Source organism: Malus sylvestris, chromosome 11, assembly GCF_916048215.2.
Source record: "Malus sylvestris chromosome 11, drMalSylv7.2, whole genome shotgun sequence".
Lineage (NCBI taxonomy): Eukaryota > Viridiplantae > Streptophyta > Magnoliopsida > Rosales > Rosaceae > Malus > Malus sylvestris.
Window position 1 is genome coordinate 12,845,318 of NC_062270.1, and position 22,985 is coordinate 12,868,302.

The 22,985-nt window shown below is 36.8% G+C and overlaps 1 protein-coding gene and 1 pseudogene across 1 annotated transcript; both read right to left on the reverse strand.

Annotated features, from left to right (window-relative positions):
* Nucleotides 1-12,838: 12,838 nt before the first annotated feature.
* On the reverse strand, nt 12,839-14,261 carry LOC126590242 (QWRF motif-containing protein 2-like; annotated as a pseudogene).
* A 2,278-nt stretch (nt 14,262-16,539) lies between these two features.
* LOC126590139 (uncharacterized) lies at nt 16,540-19,853 on the reverse strand. Its single transcript, XM_050255665.1, has 4 exons — nt 19,781-19,853; nt 17,320-17,471; nt 16,953-17,101; nt 16,540-16,849 (listed from the first exon to the last, which is right to left on the reverse strand). Exons 1-4 carry the CDS (start codon nt 19,827-19,829, stop codon nt 16,834-16,836), a joined length of 366 nt encoding a protein of 121 aa, XP_050111622.1. The 5' UTR covers nt 19,830-19,853; the 3' UTR covers nt 16,540-16,833.
* Nucleotides 19,854-22,985: the final 3,132 nt, after the last annotated feature.

The window sequence follows — 22,985 nt, forward strand, 5'->3', positions numbered from 1 at the left end:
TTGAGAGCTCATAAACCTGCGTCCCGGTGTTAGTGCTCCCGCCCAGAGTTAGGGCACAGTCCTTCACGTGATGTTCACCTCCCGCACCATATGCTCACCTTGGATCCAAATTAGTGCACATGCTTGTCGTACATACCACCCAAGTTAGTGCATAGGCTTGTCGTACATACCACTTTAGTTGGTTCCGACTCATAGGTGACCCGCGATTATTCTCACAGTCTTCACGTGATCGTAGCACTGGAGCATATTTATTTTACACTTAGTCTTGTCGTACAGACCACTTTAGGTGGTTCCGACTCATGTGCAGGATTTGATTTGATATGATTGAGATTAGTTATGAGCTATATACTCAGCCACGCAGGTGACATTAGGTGAATCTGACTGACATTATATCTAGTATTGATATATTTAAATTAGATTACTTATAGCATTTCATTGAGATACTTTGGCATGATATATTTCTATGGTTTTCATCCTGATTTCTGTTATAGTATGTACATATTTTCTGGGAAATTATACAAGTTTTACGGCGAGGGGTTAGAACTTTTGAGAAATGAAATGATTTTGAAAAGTTTTGTTTTTGCCCACTCACACTTTCTGTTTTGCGCCCCTTCAGGTTTTAGGTAGAAGTGCTTTAGTGGCTCACAGGGATTTCGACGGTGGTTTTGACAGAACATCATAAATGTAGGATCACCCTTGGGTGTTGTATAATTAGTACTTGTCCTGCTTGACTGCACATAGGCTATTTATGCTCTGGTTGTGTATTTCATGCTTAACCTATCACTTGCACCTTATCTTAGCTAGTACCTTTAGTAGCTTGGTTTTTATTTATTCATATTCTTTGTATCTCAATTGCTTCAACACTGTGCACATGGCTACATCACCCTCACGTGACGGCCTGATGCGATGAAAGTTAAGCACTCAAATTAAACCCTCTTGTTGTCAAATTGTAGTATAAATGCAAGTAGGGATCGTTCTAAACCGGGGATTAGGAGGGCTTGCTAAAACTTCTAAACTAACTCAAAAACATAAAAAACAAAGTTAAAAACGTTTGAATAGACTTGAAGGACTCAAAACAGGTTCACAAGACTCAAAACAACTTAAAAACTGCCTAAAAACACTTACTGGGCAGATTTGACTCTAACACAACTTTGGATGAATTTAGTGTTTTGGTTTGACTCAAAACACTCTAAAACACAAACAAAACAGATTTTAAACACTTTGTAACAAGAAAGTAAAAGGGGGATTTTAGTTTTGATGAATTTGAAACAAACAAACAAGTTATAAAACTAGGAAGATTGTAAAACGAATTTAAGAAAATAAGATGATGGATGGATTAGTTAGAGGTTCGTACTTCACACATGACACACTTGTACATGAATCGATTTCCAATTGCTTTTCAATAAACTATGATACTCAACACCCCAGATTAACCGTGAAGCACAAATTAACCCTCATATTTTCCTTTACTCATTGAATTGGATGAATGCATGCGACAACCCAAATCATTCTCTAAAAGTCTCCTATATGAATGCATAATAGAGATACAATCAGAGATCATTACGCTTAGTGAAAATCATAAGTGTTGACGAGGCAATTGTAACTATGAATGCATGATACGTTTGCCAAGAATTCAATTAACGCGATTGTGACAAGCAACCTTCACTACTCATGAATATAAACTTGTAACGATTAGGTGAAACTCCTTTATATTCTAGCATCTAATTCATGCATGAAAACTAAGTATGCATCCTTAATAAACATACAAGAATCAGTTATGAAGAAAATAGATAATTGAATTGCAATCACAACTTATCAAATCACAATTGGAAGAAATTAATTCATATCTTAAGCATGTTCATGGCTTCAAACTTCCCCTAGCTAATTAGGGGTTTAGCCACTCATAATTGCAACAAAATTAGAAAATAACAAATTAGACATTGAAAACAAAAGAATGAAAACATCTAAAAACGCTCCAACAATCCAACTTGAATGGCAAGCACGTCCAAGGGTCCTCTTTCTTCTCTTTGTTGTGGCACAAGGTGTGGTTTGATGAATGGATGGTCTCTTGTGGTGGTGGATGGATATATGGAGTTGTAGGTCAACACACTTGCACACACACATGCTGATTTCTAGCCTTCAAATCTTCAAAAATGTCCATCCTTATGTCTCCATGCTTGCACTATCCAATCTTGGCTCAAAAATGCTCTAAAATGCTCCAAAATGCACTTTCTTGCCAACTTTGTTATTATGACCTACAAACACACGAAAATAGCTTAAAATATATAATTAACTAAGAAATAACAACATAAATGCACAAGAACAAGCTAACTAAGTCGCATGAATATGCTCCTATCAAATTCCCCCACACTTAGCTTTTGCTAGTCCTCGAGCAAAACAAAAGAAACAAAACGAAACAAAACAAACAAAACACAACCTAACCTTCCAACATTTGCCTTAGGGATTTTCAATGAAACATGACATGCCAAAGATCATTATTCCCACAGACTTTAGTTATCTTCACACTTGAGCACATACTTAATCACAGTTACCACTTACTAGTTCACATTTAACCAATTAAAACGATGTTTTGAATGTAGTAACATGCCTTAGAGAATTTGCTCAATTCCTTACAAGATACTCTCTATTTTTACATATTTTCTGACTACACACCCTACACTAGTTATATGTGAGAAGATTGATGTAAACATGAAAATGAACACTCACATATATGTATAACAAAGAAAGCGATTTTCTGGAGTTATTAAGCATGTTTAGATATGATCTCATGAATGGAATGCTACTACTTAGATGCAAGAACCAGTGACACTATATGCTCATACCAATTCCAAACTCCACATATTGAAATGCATAACACTCAAGATGAAGTTAAGGGTTGTAACAGGGTTTAAGGGTAATGGCTAACAAAGAAAGGATAGGGATAACAAACGTTCTGAAAGTAATAGCAAGCAAAGTAATGAAATAGACGCTTGAAATTCACTTAATAATGCAGAAATTCACTTTTAAACACAACGGGAAGATTCAAGCAACACTTAGGGCCGAATTCCATGTTTTGGACCATTTCTTCAACAAACAACACTTTAGAGCTCTTTTTCATAACTTTTCTTCTTTTCATTCTATTTTCCACGAATGTTTCTCTTTTTTTTTTTCTTTTTCTTTTCTACTCGTGCCTTCTTAAGGACTTTCGCACACACACACACACACAAGAATCACTTCCCCCACACTTGTTTTTCTACAAAAGTTCAACTAAAGGAATTCCTTCTAAATTATGTTTTACTATGCTTCAAGAACAAGGGTATGGATGGTCCTAATCTAGGCTAGGTGAGGATAGTATGGGTTAACAAAGAACATAGGCTACACAAGGCTCAACGGGGTTAAACTTAAACACATAATGAAATAGGGCACGGCAATTTGGCTGTGGTGGTCACTACACAACTTCATCTTGAATATGTATTATGCAAATCAATAACATGCTTTGAATGAAATAGGCATGAGTTCTAGCATTTGGAACTAACTGATGAAACGCCTTCTAAGTAGCAACCAAGCAAAGAATAATGAGATCATGCAACGACTTTAGAAAACAATGATGCACAGATTATTAACTCTCCAAATAAACGTTTAGGCTCAAATTTCATAAGGTTGTAGCGTACATTTGAGTTCCTTCTTTCAAGCATGTTACAAAACTGATTTTTTCCTTTATGATTGCATGTGAATTCATAAATTATAACCACAACCAAACATACACCAAAGAGTAAATCAAATTTTCATCCATGTTTATAACTCTCTTTAAAAGTCATGCAATTAAAAACCAAATCTTCATTATTGCGTTGGAAGGTACCCTAAGACACAAATAAACATACAAAAACAACTCTTTTTGGGTTTTTCAAAACAATTTTTCAAAATTTTATGAGATTTTCGGATTTTTATGTCAAAACACACTGAAACACTCCAAAACAGCTTAAAAACATTTAAAACAGTAAGGAACAACACTAGAAGTAATGGGTGATAAACTCCTACGAATTTCATGCAAAACAATGGTTACCCCCTACACTTAAATCAGACATTGTCATCAATGTTTCAAGCATAAACTCACACAAACAAACAACAAATAAACATGACAAGTATGGCAAAGTAAAAATTAGACAGAGTAGAGTTTAAGAATGCAAATTTGGTTTTGGAGATAGATGATCTTGTTATCTTTCCATAGCTTTGATCTCGAACTGGTTTGGAATTCTGAGCAAGGAATATGAGAGTTCCTTGGTTTCAAATCAGACTCCTTCTGCTGGGTTGATTTGATTGTGCAGTCTGCATTCTTCTCTGCTTGTTTCTTCTGCACGGTGGGCAGGCACGAGGTAGAGGTGTTGGTCTGTTTCTTTCTTCAATCCTTCCAAGTGCCCACCTCTTGCTTTCTTTCTCCTTGTCCCTAGCTGAGGATGAATTGGCAAATTGTCTCCACATGCTTCGAGGTATCATTTTCACTTCCCTTATCGATTCCCCAGGCAGATATGGTAGACGAAGAGAAAGCATAAAATGATGAAGATGAGTACTTGAAAGCAAGGCTAAGTAAGCAATTAGGAAGGGGTTCCAGGCAGTCGGTTCCAGATCGGAAGATTGATACCAAGTGCTGGCTGATTGCTCTCTTTCTCCTTGTCCCAAAACAACGACAAGGAAAATGACAGGGAGAAAGCATGATATGAGATACTCTTGCTTTCAACTTTCATGATATGAAATACTTTTGCTTTGGATGAGTTGTTTGCAGAGGTACCCCAAGGAATAAGGAACACTGAGTGACTCGAGAGGGTTTGTTGGAAAGGCATTTTCGGAGAAGAAGAAGGGTTATGTATGTCTGCCTTGAAATGGAGGGTGAAGGGTGTTATTTATAGGAATTAATAACCGGTACTATTCTTTCACTCTTGTCAGCAACCATTGGATGATTTAATAGTGAACTTCACGTGCTTTCTACTTCACAAGAGATCTTCGACAGATTGCCCGTAATTTCCACATGGTTGAGTCTGCATGTGACAGGCGCTGACACGTCTGAAAAAGTAGATGCTTCTCCGATATCTGCAATCGACGCTTCGAAAAACTGCTCGTGATTTCCGCAAAGCTGACTCTGTATGTGACAGATGCTGACACGTCTGGAAAAACAATTTCCTCTTCGATATCTGGAATCGGCGCTTCGACAAACTGCCCGTGATTTCTGCAAAGCTTCTCTGCATGTGACAGATGCTGTCACGTCTGGAAAAGCAGATGCCTCTCCGATTTCTCAGCTTGCCTTTTTGATCTCTGAAATCTCGTCGAGTGCAGAGGTTGCATGTGACAAGTGTGGACAAATCTGGAAAAGAAGATTGGCCGTGGTTTCTGAGCAAGCCCAGTTTTTGAGAAAGCTAGCGCCTCTTTGATTTTTGAGTTGGCCTCTTCGATTTCTGAGCTCGTCTCTTCGATCTCTGAAATCCCATCGCGTGCTAATTTTTATAGAGGTACGCAGGACGTTCAAAGCACACTTGAATTTCTGCTTGTAAAAACTCCATTCTTGCACTTCTACGATTTTGACTTGTCCGACCTCTTCTTTCTTTAACACCTCTGAAAATGTCTGGCCCCTCCGACCGTCGTTTTGAGTTGAACCTTGGTGAAGAGGCAGTCCCGCCTTCTCCAGACAACATATGGCGCCCATCCTTCATATCCCCTACTGGTCCCCTTACCGTTGGGGATTTGGTGATGAAGAATGATATGACAGCTGCGGTGGTGGCCAGGAACCTTGTCACTCCTAAAGATAATAGACTACTTGCTAAACGATCTGATGAGTTGGCTGTTAAAGATTCTCTGGCTCTCAGTGTGCAGTGCGCATGTTCCGTGTCTAATATGGCCCAACGCCTATTTGCCTGAACCCGTCAAGCTGAATCATTGGCAGCTGAAGTGATGAGTCTCAAGTAGGAGATTAGAGGGCTTAAGCATGAGAATAAACAGTTGCACAGGCTCGCACATAATTATGCTACAAACATGAAGAGGAAGATTGACCAGATGCAGGAATCTGATGGTCAGATTTTACTTGATCATCAAAGGTTTGTAGGTTTGTTCCAACAGCATTTGCCTTCGTCTTCTGGGGCTGTACCGCGTAATGAAGCTCTAAATGATCAACCTCTGATGCCTCCTCCTTCTGGGGCTCCGCCAACTACTGAGGCTCATCCGACTACTGAGATCTCTCCTAAGCAGCCTTTGTGAAGGTTCCCTTTTGTATTTATCTGCTTAATGTTCCCTTTTTTTTTATGAATGTAAAAATACCTTGCATAACTGTCAGTGTTTCAAAACCCACACCAAAAACAATTAAACAAGCAACAAATAAGAATGACAATCATGGCAAAATAACAGAAAAGGGAAGGTTTTTAGAAACGCTAACTGATTGTGGAGCAATTCAAAAATCTTTCTTATTTGAATACATGGGTTGCCTCCCAAGAAGCGATTGCTTTAACGTCTTCCAGCCGGACGAAACTTCCTTTTAAACTTGGATAGGGCCCATAGCATGGAATTGATCCTTGAATGAAAGGTGATTCTTGACGTGATCCGGCAATGGTTTAAATTCTAGCGTAGGTGCCTGAATCATCAAAATTAGCAAGTTAATATATAATAAAATCGAAGTTGGAGAAGATGGCTTATTTGCTTGCTCTAACACAAACTCAATTACGAACACCACATCTTTGAAGGTTGTAGGGATATGGGACTTGGCCAGATTTGGTGTTTTGAGAGTTATGACTTTTCCTGTGTCATAAAATCCAACTTCTTTGGGAGTTTTCGTCTCAAGGGTATCTTCTTTGATAAATTGTAGACATTCCCCATCCACTTCTTGCTCTTGATTCTTTGGAAAGGTTCCGAAGATGCCTTTCTCACCTTCTTCTTCCTTGGATTGCATGATCATGTAAGGAATAAGGACATTTGGTGAAACGGGGTCAGGACGAATTGAATTTAGGCTTACTTTGGTTATAGTGGACGGCATAGAGGGCATATGGGACTGCGGCAAGGGTGGTTCTTTCCTTGCCATGGCCTTGTTACTCTCTTCTTCTTCGAGCATCAACTGTTCATCCATGTTTTGGCTTGGTTTGGACGTCTTGGGTTTACATCCAACCTCCATAGCACTTCCCAAAGTGATAGCATCATGGATTTCAAAATCTTCCTTCAAATTTTCAACAGTTGAGTTGGAGAATTCACTTTGCTCTTGAATTTGTGCCGTGAACTCCATAATCTGCCCAAATTGCTTTTCCAATTCACCCGTCTTCTTGGCTTGAATTTGCACCTCTTTGTTTCGGTTTTCTACATCTTGGTTCAAAGAGGTGATTAACTTATTAAACATATCATTATCCAAAGACGTACCTGAATTGAATTAGGCAGATTGTTGTGGTGGCTGCATAGGTCTTGAATAGAATTCCTCTTCTTGCTGCCAATACCCATCTTGTTGGAATTGTTGAGGTTCTCCCCACATGAAATTTGAATAATCTCTCCAATCTAAATTGTAAGCGTTGGAAAACATGTTGTCCCCTGATTGGCTATGGCCTTGATAACCCCAAACATCTTCATTCGCAGCGAATTGAGAACATTGACGAGTTGGATATCCTTGCCCATAGGACACACCATCTGTAGGGACACTTTGCATTGTGGTCCTTTCGGCATCTTGTGACAATTGAGAAGTAAGTTTCGCCAATTGAGCTTGAATGGTAGCAAAATCCATGTCTTACTTCTCTAGTACTTGAAATCAAGGAAACAAAACTAAATCAAATATCATAAGTAAAAATAAAAGACACAAATAGAAACAAAGTCAGTAACTAAAACAAAAAACATGAAAAAGAAACAACGGGGGATTAGCAAAGTTGCTAATCCCCGGCAACGGCGCCAAAATTTGATGCGATGAAAGTTAAGCACTCAAATTAAACCCTCTTGTTGTCAAATTGTAGTATAAATGCAAGTAGAGATCGTTTTAAACCGGGGATTAGGAGGGCTTGCTAAAACTTCTAAACTAACTCAAAAACATAAAAACAAAGTTAAAAACGTTTGAATAGACTTGAATGACTCAAAACTGGTTCACAAGACTCAATACAACTTTAAAACACTCAAAACTGCCTAAAAACACTTACTGGGCAGATTTGACTCTAACACAACTTTGGATGAATTTAGTGTTTTGGTTTGACTCAAAACACTCTAAAACACAAACAAAACAGATTTTAAACACTTTGAAACAAGAAAGTAAAAGGGGGATTTTAGTTTTGATGAATTTGAAACAAACAAACAAGTTATAAAACTAGGCAGATTGTAAAACGAATTTAAGAAAATAAGATGATGGATGGATTAGTTAGAGGTCCGTACTTCACACATGACATACTTGTACATGAATCGATTTCCAATTGCTTTTCAATAAACTATGATACTCAACACCCCAGATTAACCGTGATGCACAAATTAACCCTCAGATTTTCCTTTACTCATTGAATTGGATGAATGCATGCGACAACCCAAATCATTCTCTAAAAGTCTCCTATATGAATGCATAATAGAGATACAATCAGAGATCATTACGCTTAGTGAAAATCATAAGTGTTGACGAGGCAATTGTAACTATGAATGCATGATACGTTTGCCAAGAATTCAATTAACGCGATTGTGACAAGCAACCTTCACTGCTCATGAATATAAACTTGTAACGATTAGGTGAAACTCCTTTATATTCTAGCATCTAATTCATGCATGAAAACTAAGTATGCATCCTTAATAAACATACAAGAATCAGTTATGAAGAAAATAGATAATTGAATTGCAATCACAACTTATCAAATCACAATTGGAAGAAATCAATTCATATCTTAAGCATGTTCATGGCTTCAAACTTTCCCCTAACTAAATAGGGGTTTAGCCACTCATAATTGCAACAAAATTAGAAAATAACAAAGTAGACATTGAAAACAAAAGAATGAAAACACCTAAAAACGCTCCAACAATCCAACTTGAATGGCAAGCACGTCCAAGGGTCCTCCTTCTTCTCTTTGTTGCGGCACAAGGTGTGGTTTGATGAATGGATGGTCTCTTGTGGTGGTGGATGGATATATGGAGTTGTAGGTCAACACACTTGCACACACACATGCTGATTTCTAGCCTTCAAATCTTCAAAAACGTCAATTCTCATGTCTCCATGCTTGCACTATCCAATCTTGGTTCAAAAATGCTCTAAAATGCTCCAAAATGCACTTTCTTGCCAACTTTGTTATTATGACCTACAAACACACGAAAATAGCTTAAAATACATAATTAACTAAGAAATAACAACACAAATGCACAAGAACAAACTAACTAAGTCGTATAAATATGCTCCTATCATGGCTAGCATGCCTCGATCTAGGTCAGGGTGTGTTAGTGTGTGGATAGTACACACCATTCCAAATTATATGGTTAATCATGTTTTTATTTTAGTACGTCTATCTTTTTACACTAAAGGGAAGGGGATTTATGCTAAGTCACACAATGGGCAGCCTAATTTGGTATCGAATTCGCCATCCATGAGATTCGAACCTAAGACCTCTCACTTTTAAGTGACAAAAAATACCACCAGACGATAGTACTGAATGACAATGGTTAATCATATTTTATCTGAGAAGCTAACAAGACAACTAATGGTAGGACAGTAACATAATCAGTTTTGTATTTAAAAAAAATAATAATGATATTATCTACATTTGTATCAGCTAACAAGACAACTAATGGAAAGACAGTAACATAATCAGTTTTGTATTTAAAAATAATAATAATAATGATATTATCTACATTGGTATTTAAAAAAATAAATAAATAATGATATTATCTATACTAAAAGCGTGGGGAATGGACTAAGCCCCTCACAATTAGTTTTGTATAATAATGATATTATCTACATTTGTATCAGCTAACAAGACAACTAATGGTAGGACAGTAACATAATCAGTTTTGTATTTAAAAAAATAATAATGATATTATCTACATTTGTATCAGCTAACAAGACAACTAATGGTAGGACAGTAACATAATCAGTTTTGTATTTAAAAATAATAATAATAATGATATTATCTACATTTATATTTCAAAAAAAAAAAAAATTAATGATATTATCTATACTAAAAGCGTGGGGAGTGGACTAAGCCCCTCACAATTAGTTTTGTATTTAAAAAATAATAATTATATTATCTACATTTGTATCAGCTAACAAGACAACTAATGGTAGGACAGTAACATAATCAGTTTTGTATTTAAAAATAATAATAATAATGATATTATCTACATTTGTATTTAAAAAATAAATAAATAATGATATTATCTACACTAAAAGCGTGGGGAGTGGACTAAGCCCCTCACAATAGGCTAGTAGGAATGTGGTTCAAATTTACATTTGGCGAGAATCGAACCTAAGACCTCTCACTTAGAAAGTGAAGATAAATACCACTAGACAGTAGTACTAAGTAACAATCAAATTTGTATTTAGTTTACTAAATTTCCTCATATGATAGTTCTTGGCTAGGTTGAACTTTAATACCTTAGGTAATAGGATCTGCGAGGATCCATGTTGTAACGTTTTTTTCTCCTAAAAACTCACTATAAATACAAAAACTAAATTTATGTATGATATTACAAATATAAAGGGTAATTACAAAAGGGAGAAAGTAGGTTCTAATCGTTCATTTTGTTACTCCATTGATTAAAATCTTATTTTTCTTTTCAATTTTTTATCAAAGTTCTTGGGTATTAATAACATCATTAATTATTTCAATAATAAATTTTTTTTTTATACCAGACGATAGTACTGAGTGGCTATGGTTAATCATATTTGTTGATGCACAAAATCGGAGGTCTTGGGACAACGTAAATTCGACCGTGAATCTGCAAGAAAATAAAGAACACAAGATATTTCGTGGTTCACCCCAATGTTTGGGCTACGTCCACCCTGATATTGTATTTCTTTGAGATGTTGAAGAGGGAGAGAAAGAGCCTCTGTAATGAGAGCTCTTCTCAATCTGAAAGGCTTGAGGGGGTGAGGAGGCTTAAGAATTGGCCTCTCCTCTGGGGAGGGTGAGGAGTCCCTTTTATAGAATAAGGGATCCTCACTTATTACATTTTTGCCCCTTCCTTTATCACATAATTACATTTGAGTCCCTTGAGTATTTATATGAGATCTAAATACGGAGGCCCTAAGTATGGTATAAACAGTAGTCCCCAAGTCTTCAGTTAAAAGAGTCTTTTGGCTGGAGACTTGAAATTCAGTCCATGTGTGGGCCGAAGTAACTAGATGTCGTCTTGAACTAATACTTGATATGAGGCGGTGCTTAAAGTGAAATGATGCTTAACCAGAAGTAGCACATGTTGCGAGGCTGCTCTGCTTGTGGCTTATGTTGCCTTGGTTGGCTCGGCTTGTGGCGTTTGAAGGTGAGGGAGTCCCTTTTATAGAATAAGGGCTCGCTCTTCAATACAAAAATGATGGGTTAGAGTTGGTGCTCACGGTGAAGCGATTGCTCAACAGGCGGCGATGATCTCTAATGATGGTGAGGGAGTCCCTTTTATAGAATAAGGGATCGCTCCTCAATACATAAGTGATGGGTTAGGAGTGATGCTCGCGGTAAGGCGGTTGCTTAACTGGCGGCAATGCTCTCTAATGAATGTGAGGGGGTCTCTTTTATAAAATAAGGGCTCGCTCATCAGTACATGAATAATGAATGCCCTCTAATGAAAGTGAGGGAGTCCCTTTTATAGAATAAGGGTTCGCTCCTCAATACATAAATAATGGGCTAAGTCCCCCAAGTAATGTTTTTTTAGGCCTAATATATGGTACATAGTGTAGTCCCCCAAGTCTTTAGTCAATAGAGGCTGTTGGCTGGAGACTTCAAATTCAATCCATGTATGGGCCAAAATGGCGGTTGTTCGGAGGCGGTATTTGTATACCCTGCACTGAAGGTTTGTAGGTGAAGCTTTGTAAGTGAAGCTTTTAAAGCTGAAGCTTTGTAAATCAAGTTTTTGAAGTTGGAGCTCTTGTAAATGAAGCTTTTGAAGCTAGAGCTTTGTAAATAAAGCTTTTGAAGTTGGAGCTCTCGTAAATGAAGCTTTTGAAGCTAGAGCTCTGTAAATGAAACTTTTGAAGCTAGAGCTCTGTAAATGAAGCTTTCGAAGCTAGAGCTTTGTAAATGAAGCTTTTGAAGCTAGATTGACATGAGTGATGCTTATGAATGTTTATGTTGATTGACATGAGTGATGCTCATGGATGTTGACATGAGTGATGCTCATGAATGTTAACATGAGTGATGCTCATGAATGTTGACATGAATGATGGTCATGAATGTTTATGTATGATTATCATGAGTGATGCTCATGAATGTTTATGTATAAATGACATGAGTGATGCTCATGTATAATTTTGGAGTACTGGACGTACTTTTGATCACCTAGTGGGTGATAATAGCGGTAGGCTGCCGAATAATTTTGGAGTACTGGGCGTACTTTTGATCACTTGGTTGGTGATAATAGCGGCAGGTTGCCGAATAATTTTGGAGTACTGGGTGTACTTTTGATCACCTGGTTGGTGATAATAGCGGCAGGTTGCCAAATAATTTTGGAGTACTGGACGTACTTTTGATCACCTGGTTAATGATAATAGAGGGTCTGGCTCTTTTGGGCATATGGGTATTCGCCCTCCATATAACATTTCAGCCCATTATTTTGGGTTTGCCATTTTTTTTTTATTTTTTATTACCCTCTGATGGGGTTTATATAGATGTCTCCAAAAGATAAGAAAAATAAATTACACCATTAAAAAAAATTGCTACAGAAGGTGGGTATGGCAGATGGTTGGATAGTGGGATAGCATGTGCTTGCGGGGGGCATGACCTGCTCAATGGGTCACACCGATAATTATGCCATCACCTCGTCTGCTTTTTCTTTATCTTCTTCCCTTTTCTTTTTTCTGTTGCATTTTTTAGACGAAATGGGCAGCCATGCTTTCTACTTTTCTTTCCCACTCCATTTCCAGACATCATTTTGCTTTATCTTTTCTTTTTTCACTGTGCCTCTCTCTCTGTCTCTGTCTCTGTGCTGCTGTCCATTTGTAGAAAGCATCTTTGGAGGTCATCACTCATGAGCTCCGCAACCACTTCTTTGGAGGTTATCAACCCACATGTGCTTGCATGCACCTGATCCAAACCTCTTTCGTCCTTAACGGATGACAATGATGACGAAGACAAAAGTTTACCCGGCGAAGCAGGCCGAGTTGGTACCCTAGTGGGAGAAGCCATTGTCTGGAAAGATGATGATAATGGGACATCATCATTAAACCTTTTCGATTGAGATTGAACGAATATTTGCTTCTGCTCTAGACACAGGGCTTGTTGATGAAGGCAAACCGGGATCCTGCAACCGCCTCAACCGACTATTAGTCTCTTACCAAAATCTCGCTGACACAGCAATGCCACGAGGTAAGGTTCGACCCTTTTTGGCACCACCAGCATCCTGCACACCTGAGGTGCTACCAGAAGAAACACTGTCTGTATCAGAAGCAATGAGATCAGATGGCACAGAAGATTCATGGGCTGAATTAGCATCTGGGTTTTGCCTAGCATCCTTAAAAAACTCAGCATTCCCCAAATCCAAGCTCAATCTACCATCAAAAGAATCTCTTCTGCTTTCATCAATCATGGATTGCTGCAATGTTCGACCCACAATCCCAGATCCAATCCCACTGAGCTTCCTGTTGTCCGAGCTTCAGTCCATGCTCCTTGGAATGAAACCGACAATCTCTTAGTGGAAGTGACCAAAAATCGAGTGGCGGCATAGACTTCAGAACCGGCATTGCTCAGCCTCGCCTTGGGGAGGCCGCCGGAGGTCTGAGGTGTAATAGGTTGCCGCCGATCCACCGATTGAGCCTTTTTCTGAGCCGTAAGTAGGGTCGAGTTCCAAACGGAGTTTATGGACCTTGAAAGCAATGGATATGGGCATCTTCTGGAAGACGTAAAGGACGAGACCGTAGAAGTTAAAGTCGAGGTTGAAGAAGAAGAAAGAGAATGAGACATGTATTTTGACAAGACTTGCTAGCCTCTGGGTCGCTTCTGAACGAAACCATTGTCTTTCTCGGAAGGTAAAAGATGAGGCCTCGATGGGTTTTGGAGATGGGGTTGTGAGTGGTGGTCCGATGAGGCTTTAGGGTTGAGCGGTAGGCCGGTCGGAGTTGCTTCATAAACGGCAGCCACCATGATAGGGGCAGTTCAAATCCTCTTCACATTGCGTCTTAGGGACTGAATTTTTTGGGAACCCGCCATGTAAATTCCCAAAATATAGCAATGTAGATTTATGAAATTGCAGGAGAATCTGAGAGAGGGAAAAGCAACAAGCTTTGCTATATTTGAGATTGTGGGTTTCTTGGGTTTTGCAGATATCACAGTGGACAGTGGTCGTTGTTTCACGGTGGTGAGATGAAAAAATGAAAGAGAACCGACATAGCTTTTCGTGTCAGTTCCCACAGACGGCGCCAAATGTTGATGCACAAAACCGGAGGTTTTGGAACAACGTAAATCCGACCGTGAATCTGCAAGAAAATAAAGAACACAAGATGTATCGTGGTTCACCCCAATGTTTGGGCTACGTCCACACTGATATTGTATTTCTCTAAGATGTTGAAGAGGGAGAGAGCGCCTCTGTAATGAGAGCTCTTCTCAATCTGAGAGGCTTGAGGGGGTGAGAAGGCTTAAGAATTGGCCTCTCCTCTGGGGAGGGTGAGGAGTCCCTTTTATAGAATAAGGGCTCCTCACTTATTACATATTTACCCCTTCCTTTATCACATAATTACATTTGAGTCCCCCGAGTATTTATACGAGATCTAAATACGGAGGCCCTAAGTATGGTACAAACAATATTTTATTTGAGAAGCTAACAAGACAACTAATGGTAGGACAGTAACATAATCAGTTTTGTATTTAAAAATAAATAAATAATGATATTATCTACACTAAAGGCATGGGGAGTGGACTAAGCCCCTCACAATAGGCTAGCAGTAATGTGATTCAAATTTGCATTTGGCGAGAATCGAATCTAAGGCCTCTCACTTACAAAATAAAGATAAATACCACTAGACAGTAGTACTAAGCAACAATCAAATTTGTATTTAGTTTAATTTTCCTCATATGATAGTTCTTTGCTAGGTTGAACTTTAATACCTTAGGTAATAGGATCTGCGAGGATCCATGTTGTAATGTTTTTTTCTCCTAAAAAATCTCACTATAAATACAAAAACTAAATTTATGTATTTCAATCTTTTTCTTTTGTCGAAAGTATTTCAATCAAATTATAAGGATACGAACGAATCACCTAATCTGAGACTGAGCTCAGGCCCACCACCACTGAAATTCGAGGATTGGTGGGGTGTTTTTATGATATTACCAATATAAAGGGTAATTACAAAAAGGGAGAAATTAGGTTTTCATCATTTCTTTTGCTACTCCATTGATTAAAATTTTTTTTTTTCAATTTTTGATAAAGTCTTTGGGTATTAATAGCATCATTAATTATTTCAATAATAATTTTTTTTATTTCTAAATATATTCATTTAATGTTAAAAATGTTACAATTAGTATATTTATATTTATGACTAAATTTTTTATCATATATTTTTAGTTTTAGTTTGTACCTATTTTTAATTTGTAATTCTTTTTTAATTTGTACCAATTTTCTTTTCAGTTTTAATTTGTACCCATATATTAATTTCTTTTTGTGCCCATATTTTTTAAAGTTTATTGTATTTGTACCCATATATTTTTTTTATTTGTACTTTTTATTTTGCTAAATGTACCCATGCTAATTATATGTACCCATTCATGTAAAACTTTTTAATCTTAAAAAATACTCATTCTTAAATATACCAATTTGTTATATGTAAAATGTACCCTTTTTTTATATAAAATCTATTCAATTTTTTTGTAATCTATTTTTAAACTTATATGGGTACATTCTTTTTTCTTTGATTTTACAATGTATCCATGTCAAGTTTAATCAAAGAAATTTACTAATGTTATTAAGCCTAATATCCTTTTTTTTTTAGGAAAACTAATGAAAAGGGCTTGAAAACTTTGAGTTTTAATGATAAGGACAAAATAAAGGGTAAAGTGAATAGTACCATGATTGACTTTTTAGTGTAAAAATGTGGTTTTTCGTTAAAGTGAACAGTACCGGGTGCTTTTCGTTAAAGTTCCCTTCTTTTTTTTTGTGATTTTGAAGAATGTACCCATGTTTTGATACAATAAATTTTTTGGTTAATTTTAATGAATGTACCCATGTTTATATATATATACACACACAATAGTATATTTATATTTTAATATTTTTAATCCCACAAATTATGGTTTTTTAATTTAAAATTTCATTTATATAAACAAAAAAAATTTCTAATTTTTAATTTAAAAAATATAGTAACGTACATAGAAATAAATTATCATATTAATTTCAGGGACCTCGATCAAAAATTAAAAACCAATAAGGTTTCAATCAAAGAATATTCATAAATAAAAACCGCATCCAAAATCTCCCTTACAAAAAACTATATACATCACCCATCACTTGATATACAAGGCATTCAGCAATTGAAGAATACAAAACAAAGAAAACACTTAAATCTTCCAAAGTACAAGCCTACAAGCCGAATTTTCTTTTACATATGCGTCAAGTACGCAGTCTCCTCTATTCAAGGCACAAATATGGTTAGAGCAAAACTATCTTTCCACGGCCATTGCAGGCAAGGCATGATCGCGCAGAAGAGCACTTTGTGCAGTAGCTCTATTTCTTTGGAAGCCTGATACCATTTAGGAAGAACTTACGCATGAATCAAATTAGGACGAGAGAGAAAAGAAGGGCAATGGAGAAGGAATGTGAGAGAAACACAAAAGAAAGTGTACCCTGCTGTGTATCGAGTGGCCATATTCTTAGAAGCCAATCTTGCCCTCTCAGCACTTTCGTCTGAGAGTTTCTTGAGTACAAAGCCTTCACCTTTGCATTCAGGACATATCCCAGAACCACGACAGGCTTCGCATATTTTCATAGGAACCTGCACTTCTGAAAAGGAGTTCATATGGATAGATAGCTCAAGCACATGAAATAGACGTGGCACGGTCATAATTACCCTCTTAGAACTTTTGTCCGTACACAGTTGAATTAGTACATGTTCTATCAATGCCGTTCTTTAAAGGAAATAAATTTGTCTTTGTAAATTATTAGTTAGCTGGAAGTAATGCTCTGATTATTGTTTTATAATTATGTACATACCTCTGCTTCCTCAGAAGCTTTGGTTCTCTTCGCAAGAATCGTAGCTGCTGTACCAACAACTGCAGCAGCAATCGCTATTGAAGCCACTGTTTCAGGTAGAGCAGAAGATACCAAGGATGATGGCCTTCTTTGCTCTTGCGGCTTTACGTTGACTGAAGAACAAAAGTCACGATCCAATCAATAAAGTACACTATATCAGAAGAAAAATCATTGTACTTAAATCTGTTAGTAAAGGAAAATCCTAATCAAACACTAAGTACCAAATTAAGTGGCATGCATTGCAACTTGAATTGTACAAAGAGAACGTTAAGGTGTTAGATTAAGGAATAAAACTTATACTTCGCTTGATAGAAACAAAGGGAAGAGGGAAATTGAAACATGAACCCAAATATTTTCAGGCGTATTGCTGTTGTTTATTGGGAAGCAGAGCACAAAGTTTAAGTTTGAAACAATGAAACGAAAGAGATGGAAGCACATCAAGCTCAATGAAAACATGGAAGAGCATGAATTCTCAACATGACCAAGCAATGTTGAAGAAATCAAGATACTAACTTCGTCTCAAAATCAAGATACTAACTTGCTATAAGCTTTATCATCATACGATTCTCGCTTAGACCAAGTAAACAAACCAAATGTTGAAGAAATCTCATTATGGTTGAAACCGTACGATAAAGAAAGGCATAAATTCAAGGATTCCCAACCATACAGGAGTATTTAAGGGATTTTTAGAGCAAAGTTCTAGTCCACGAAACCTTTGAAGGACTAGTGCCCTGTTCGTTTTTAGCCAAAAGAAAAATGGACTAGTGATCAGAAACTAGAATCTTGATCCTTAATAATATGACAAAGAACAAACAGATGGAAATGTCATATGTTACTATTTGCAAAGTTTCAGTTACACTTACAGAAGCTCCGATTGTGCAGATTTCGTGTTTTAAAATATAGCTTACCAGCATCAAATCCAGACATAAGAAGATAATGCTGTAAAATTAGTGATAATCCATTGTTTACCATCCCTAACTTTAAATTAACAGATTATATCAGTTGTTCCAAAACCCAATAGAACTGGAAAGGAAGATTACTCAAAACTGTAGGAACCAGCACACAATTACGTAATAAAAATCTTCAACATGGCACATTGCTAGACAACAATGTACAGAATTCTCCGTTGGTTTCCGCATAAGATTTTTCAGTGTCAGTTGTGTCATGAGTGGACGGAAGGAACTATTGTGGCTTATGGTCTGACGCGGTTTGGTCCTCACATTGTTGGATGCTCCCCCTCCCAGCGGTGAGCAGCTGATTATTGAGGATTTATTAGGTGTTGCTAATCCTCGCTTAGTGTCAATTTAAGTTCTTCATTTTGGACCTTTGATCACCATATGTAGCAAAAAAAGAAAATGAACACTAGACACAATCAGATCCACCCAATACTAATACAGGGAACTCCCACGATACAAGTGAGTGCTTCAGTGTAAAGAGAAATCAACCAAACATCGAATGAAAAACCAAGTTCTTACACAAATGGTAGAACCTAATTATGGACTGCTTTCACATGTTTCAAGCTCCACCTTGCTTCCTACCAGCCACACTAAAATTCACCTAAATTCTAATCTCACCATCTTGCTACCCCAACCCCATCTTACATTTTGCACTCCTGGTCTACTTAAAGACCGCGTTTCTCAATAGAATCCCTAAACTCATATCAGTACAGGAAGCAAATACTTCACCCATCAAAAGCAAGTTACTGAGAAGAAGCACTTATCAGCACTTATGCTCTCAGAGAAGAAGCTGCTCAACTTAATTTCACACCCCCCCCCCCCCTCCCCCACCAAACCAACCAAGAAGCACCACCCAGAAAGATCAATTAACTCAGTTTCTTTAACCAACATTAGTTCTAAGTGTCCCCATTTATTGGCATCCCCTCAACAATAAAAAATTCAGTAGAAAAAGGACCATCTTTTATGTTGGTTTTAATTAGGAAAACCCCTTACAACAGCAACCAGCTTCCTCCATAAAGATTATAAATGGAATGGGTATTGGTGGAATAACCAAATCATTGGAACCCACTTTCCTAATCACTCACAAATGCAGAATAAATCCCACAGTAATGTCAATCTTTTGTGGGCGCTCTCCATTCATGGCTTGCCTCATTTTTAGTATTTCTCGACGTTTACATACCAACCTTTTCTTTTTCAACAAAGCAGTATCTAAACTACTTTAATCTATATAAGAGCGAGCACACTGTTCTAATCAACTGATCTAACCTACGTCTGCCGGTTGCTTACCAACCGTCAGTGCCTAAGGTTAAAATTGTAAAGCAAATCAATAATCAACAACTGCACTTTCTATATAATTAACACATGCATAAATTGGGAAGATATGCAGGTGCACAATAAATACATACATAAAGCTTAGAAATTTGATGGTTTGATGCTTGAGATTAATAAAACTTGGGATATCTTACTCTTAGGAAGGGAAGAAAATGATATTTTGCGCACAGCCAGCTCCATCATTTACTGTGTTTCCGATCGAGTGAGGCTAAATATGATTGTCGTTCCGTTATCTTAACTACCTTATTTTGGCTGCTGGGTCTGGTCTTTATTTGGCCTTGGTTATGAACACAATTTCAGAAATGCCATTTTCATTTTGGGGCTCAAAATGTGCATTTATTTATGGTAGGAAATTGGTGAAAATGGGACATTTGTTACTTAGGCCTAATTTGGTGTTGTTGTCATTTTCAAATAAATTACTTCTGTTTTGCTCTGACAATAAATAACTATAAAATAAATTTATTGAGTGTTTAGTAAACTTTTGTATAATACTGTTGTGAATATATTAAATGACTACAAATGATATAGTATTGAATGTGATATAATAATTGTTAAAGAGAATAATGTAAGGGTAAAGATTGTAATTCTGTAAAATATGCAGGGGTATACTTATCATTTAAAATTTCATTAAATGGGCACTGTTCATTGTGCTTTGAAAAAAAAAACATTTATTTTTACCATACTTCTGTTTTTCTATACTTTTATGCTGTCATTACTAGCAGTTTTTAAAAAGCATTTTTTTTGTTTTACCAAACACATATGATGTTTCAGATTTTTTAATAAGCTGCTTCTTTTAGCAGCACCACAATCCCAAATCAGCTCTTAATCATAAGGAGTCGTTTGATAATCATTTCAATGTTTAAATTTAAATTTTAAGTTTCTACAGTTGAGTTTTGATTTTAACAAAAATGGTAACTATTTCAGTTTTTGTTTATGGAGAACTTCGTATATGGTTTGAGGTCATAATAAAAGGGCATGTGACAAAGAGTATGTAGCATTTTTCAGAGTTAGGATGGGCTTGTGATAAAAATTATGTCTGATAGTGTAGTCCCAAGGTCATGAATCATGATGAAGGTTATGGGGCCTAAAACGTGTTTGCAATCAATAAGAGTCAAGCCATGATAACTCTCTCTCTCTCTCTCTCTCTCTCTCTCTCAATCCATTGCATTATGATTTCAGGATTATCTGTTTCAAGTTCTCGGCATCTCATGGCAAGTGGATTTGGGTTGGGTTGATGCCCTGGGGTGGTTGCGGTGATCAGGGAAGGACTGGCACTGGACAAGGGCGCTGGGCAGCAGAGGATGGATTTCCTCTAGTAATACGAAGGGTAGTGTTGGAGTTTTCAAAATAAAGTGAGGGTATAATTGGTTGAAGATTCTCATTCCGGATTCCCCATAACACCTGGAATTGGATTACCACTTGCATCTAAGGAATCCAATTCCTCCAATATAAGGAATTGAATTCCAAAATTTGTGTGGGTCCCACTACTTTTTTTATTCCTCAATGTTTAGTAAACCCCGAAGTATTCCGCAATCAAAATTCAATTCTACATTTTCATTCCGATTACAGATACGTAAACACGCCCTAAATAGTTTTGACCACAAAACAAAAACAAAAAGAACGTCATACATTTTTAGATTTCAAAAAATGTCTCTACTTCTGAAACATGGAATACTCCACATGCACATGGTGTGATTGCATGCATGCATACGTAACCTCATCTGTTTTATGGGTTGTAAAAGTTTAAACTCTGGAAGTTCGAGTTTAGAGCTCATTTCATACCCGGTATTTTATCGTCCAAACTCTTGTTGTAGTTGCGGGTAAGAAAAGATGTCTGTAATACTATTAAAATAATGTTACCCTAGCTTTATTGAGTATAATATGTCCTACTGCATTGATAGCATTAATTAAGAGGTTTAATTTTTATGTGAAATGTAGTTGCTGATATCTGCTATTTTCAAACCAACTAATTTTGTAATCGACAGCAAAACCAAACCCACCCAACTCTTCCGGGGAATGGCATTTTGCCATGATAGTCGAATTAAAAGTTGTTACACATGATTGCAGCATGCACATTCATTCTTTCTTTCATAACTTACATTAGTGTCTTAACTGATAAAATACATAATTTATTCCCACTTGTTTCATAAATCTGATATGAATATTAGGCATTAGCATTTTTTTGTTTGGGAGGCAATTTTAATATGGTGGTGGATAAAAATCCTAATTATCTTCACCAAGAAAGTAGTTGGCCTATTTTCTGTCTTAATTATTGTTTTATTTAATAGTTGATTGCTTATGGGTAGATGAGCTTTTGGGTAGATGATGTTAATGAGATCCTTTAGAAGAGTGAGTAATTTGCTCATTGCTGCCTTTCTACTTGCATCCATCTCATGGAGAGATTTTTCAACGTGTCCAGAATACGGGGCAGGACACTACATATTATTATACAATTAGAGGAATACTTGAAAAAAGAAAAAGAAATTTCCTCTAATTGTAAAAAAACATATGGTGTACTGCCCTGTGTTTCGAGCACACTGAAAAATCTTTTCATCCCATGGGTGTACCACCGTATCCACAAAATTTGGAATTAACGAAGCCATTCGTTTCCCTAATCATCATGAGAAGTTAAACTCTTGATATACACAATATTAACAGAGGGAGATTTGAATTCGAAACCTCGGATTCAAGAAAGGATGTTCTTAATCAACTAAGCTATCAACGACTTGCAAACTCTCAACTCATTTTAATGTATTTGAATCAAGCCTCAAACTCACTGGCATATGTTTACTATATGCGATGATAATTTGAATTAGTGACACGCCTTTTAATTTGTTTGAGTCATGATTACAGAATAACAAAAGGTAAGTGCACAGCCAAATACTTCTTAAATCCTGAAGTTATTGGGCTTCTATGAAGTTTCCCCTTCACCAAAAAGAAGTGGTCACTTAGCACCTCCAGCTCTCGATCAAAATTTTCAATTTTTAATTTTTTTGGTGGGAAACATTAGGTTAGTTTGGAGAAAAAATAATGAAAGATATTAAGAAACCGAGTGCAAACCGTGCTATGACAGAAAACTCACGGACATCCCCCTTCCTGCAGTCTAAAGAATCATGTACCAACCACAACCCCAACACTAATATTTCAAAGACAATAAGCTGTGCAACCTCCTCCATTGTTCAGCTACTCACGAGCTTATTTAAGACCCCTTTCCAATTCCCCCATCCTTATATAAACCTCTCAAAACTTCCATATACTTCAAACCCTCACAAACCAAAAAAAAAAAAAACACTCAAAACATATTCCAGATATGTCTACCTATCTTCTCTCCGTTGCACT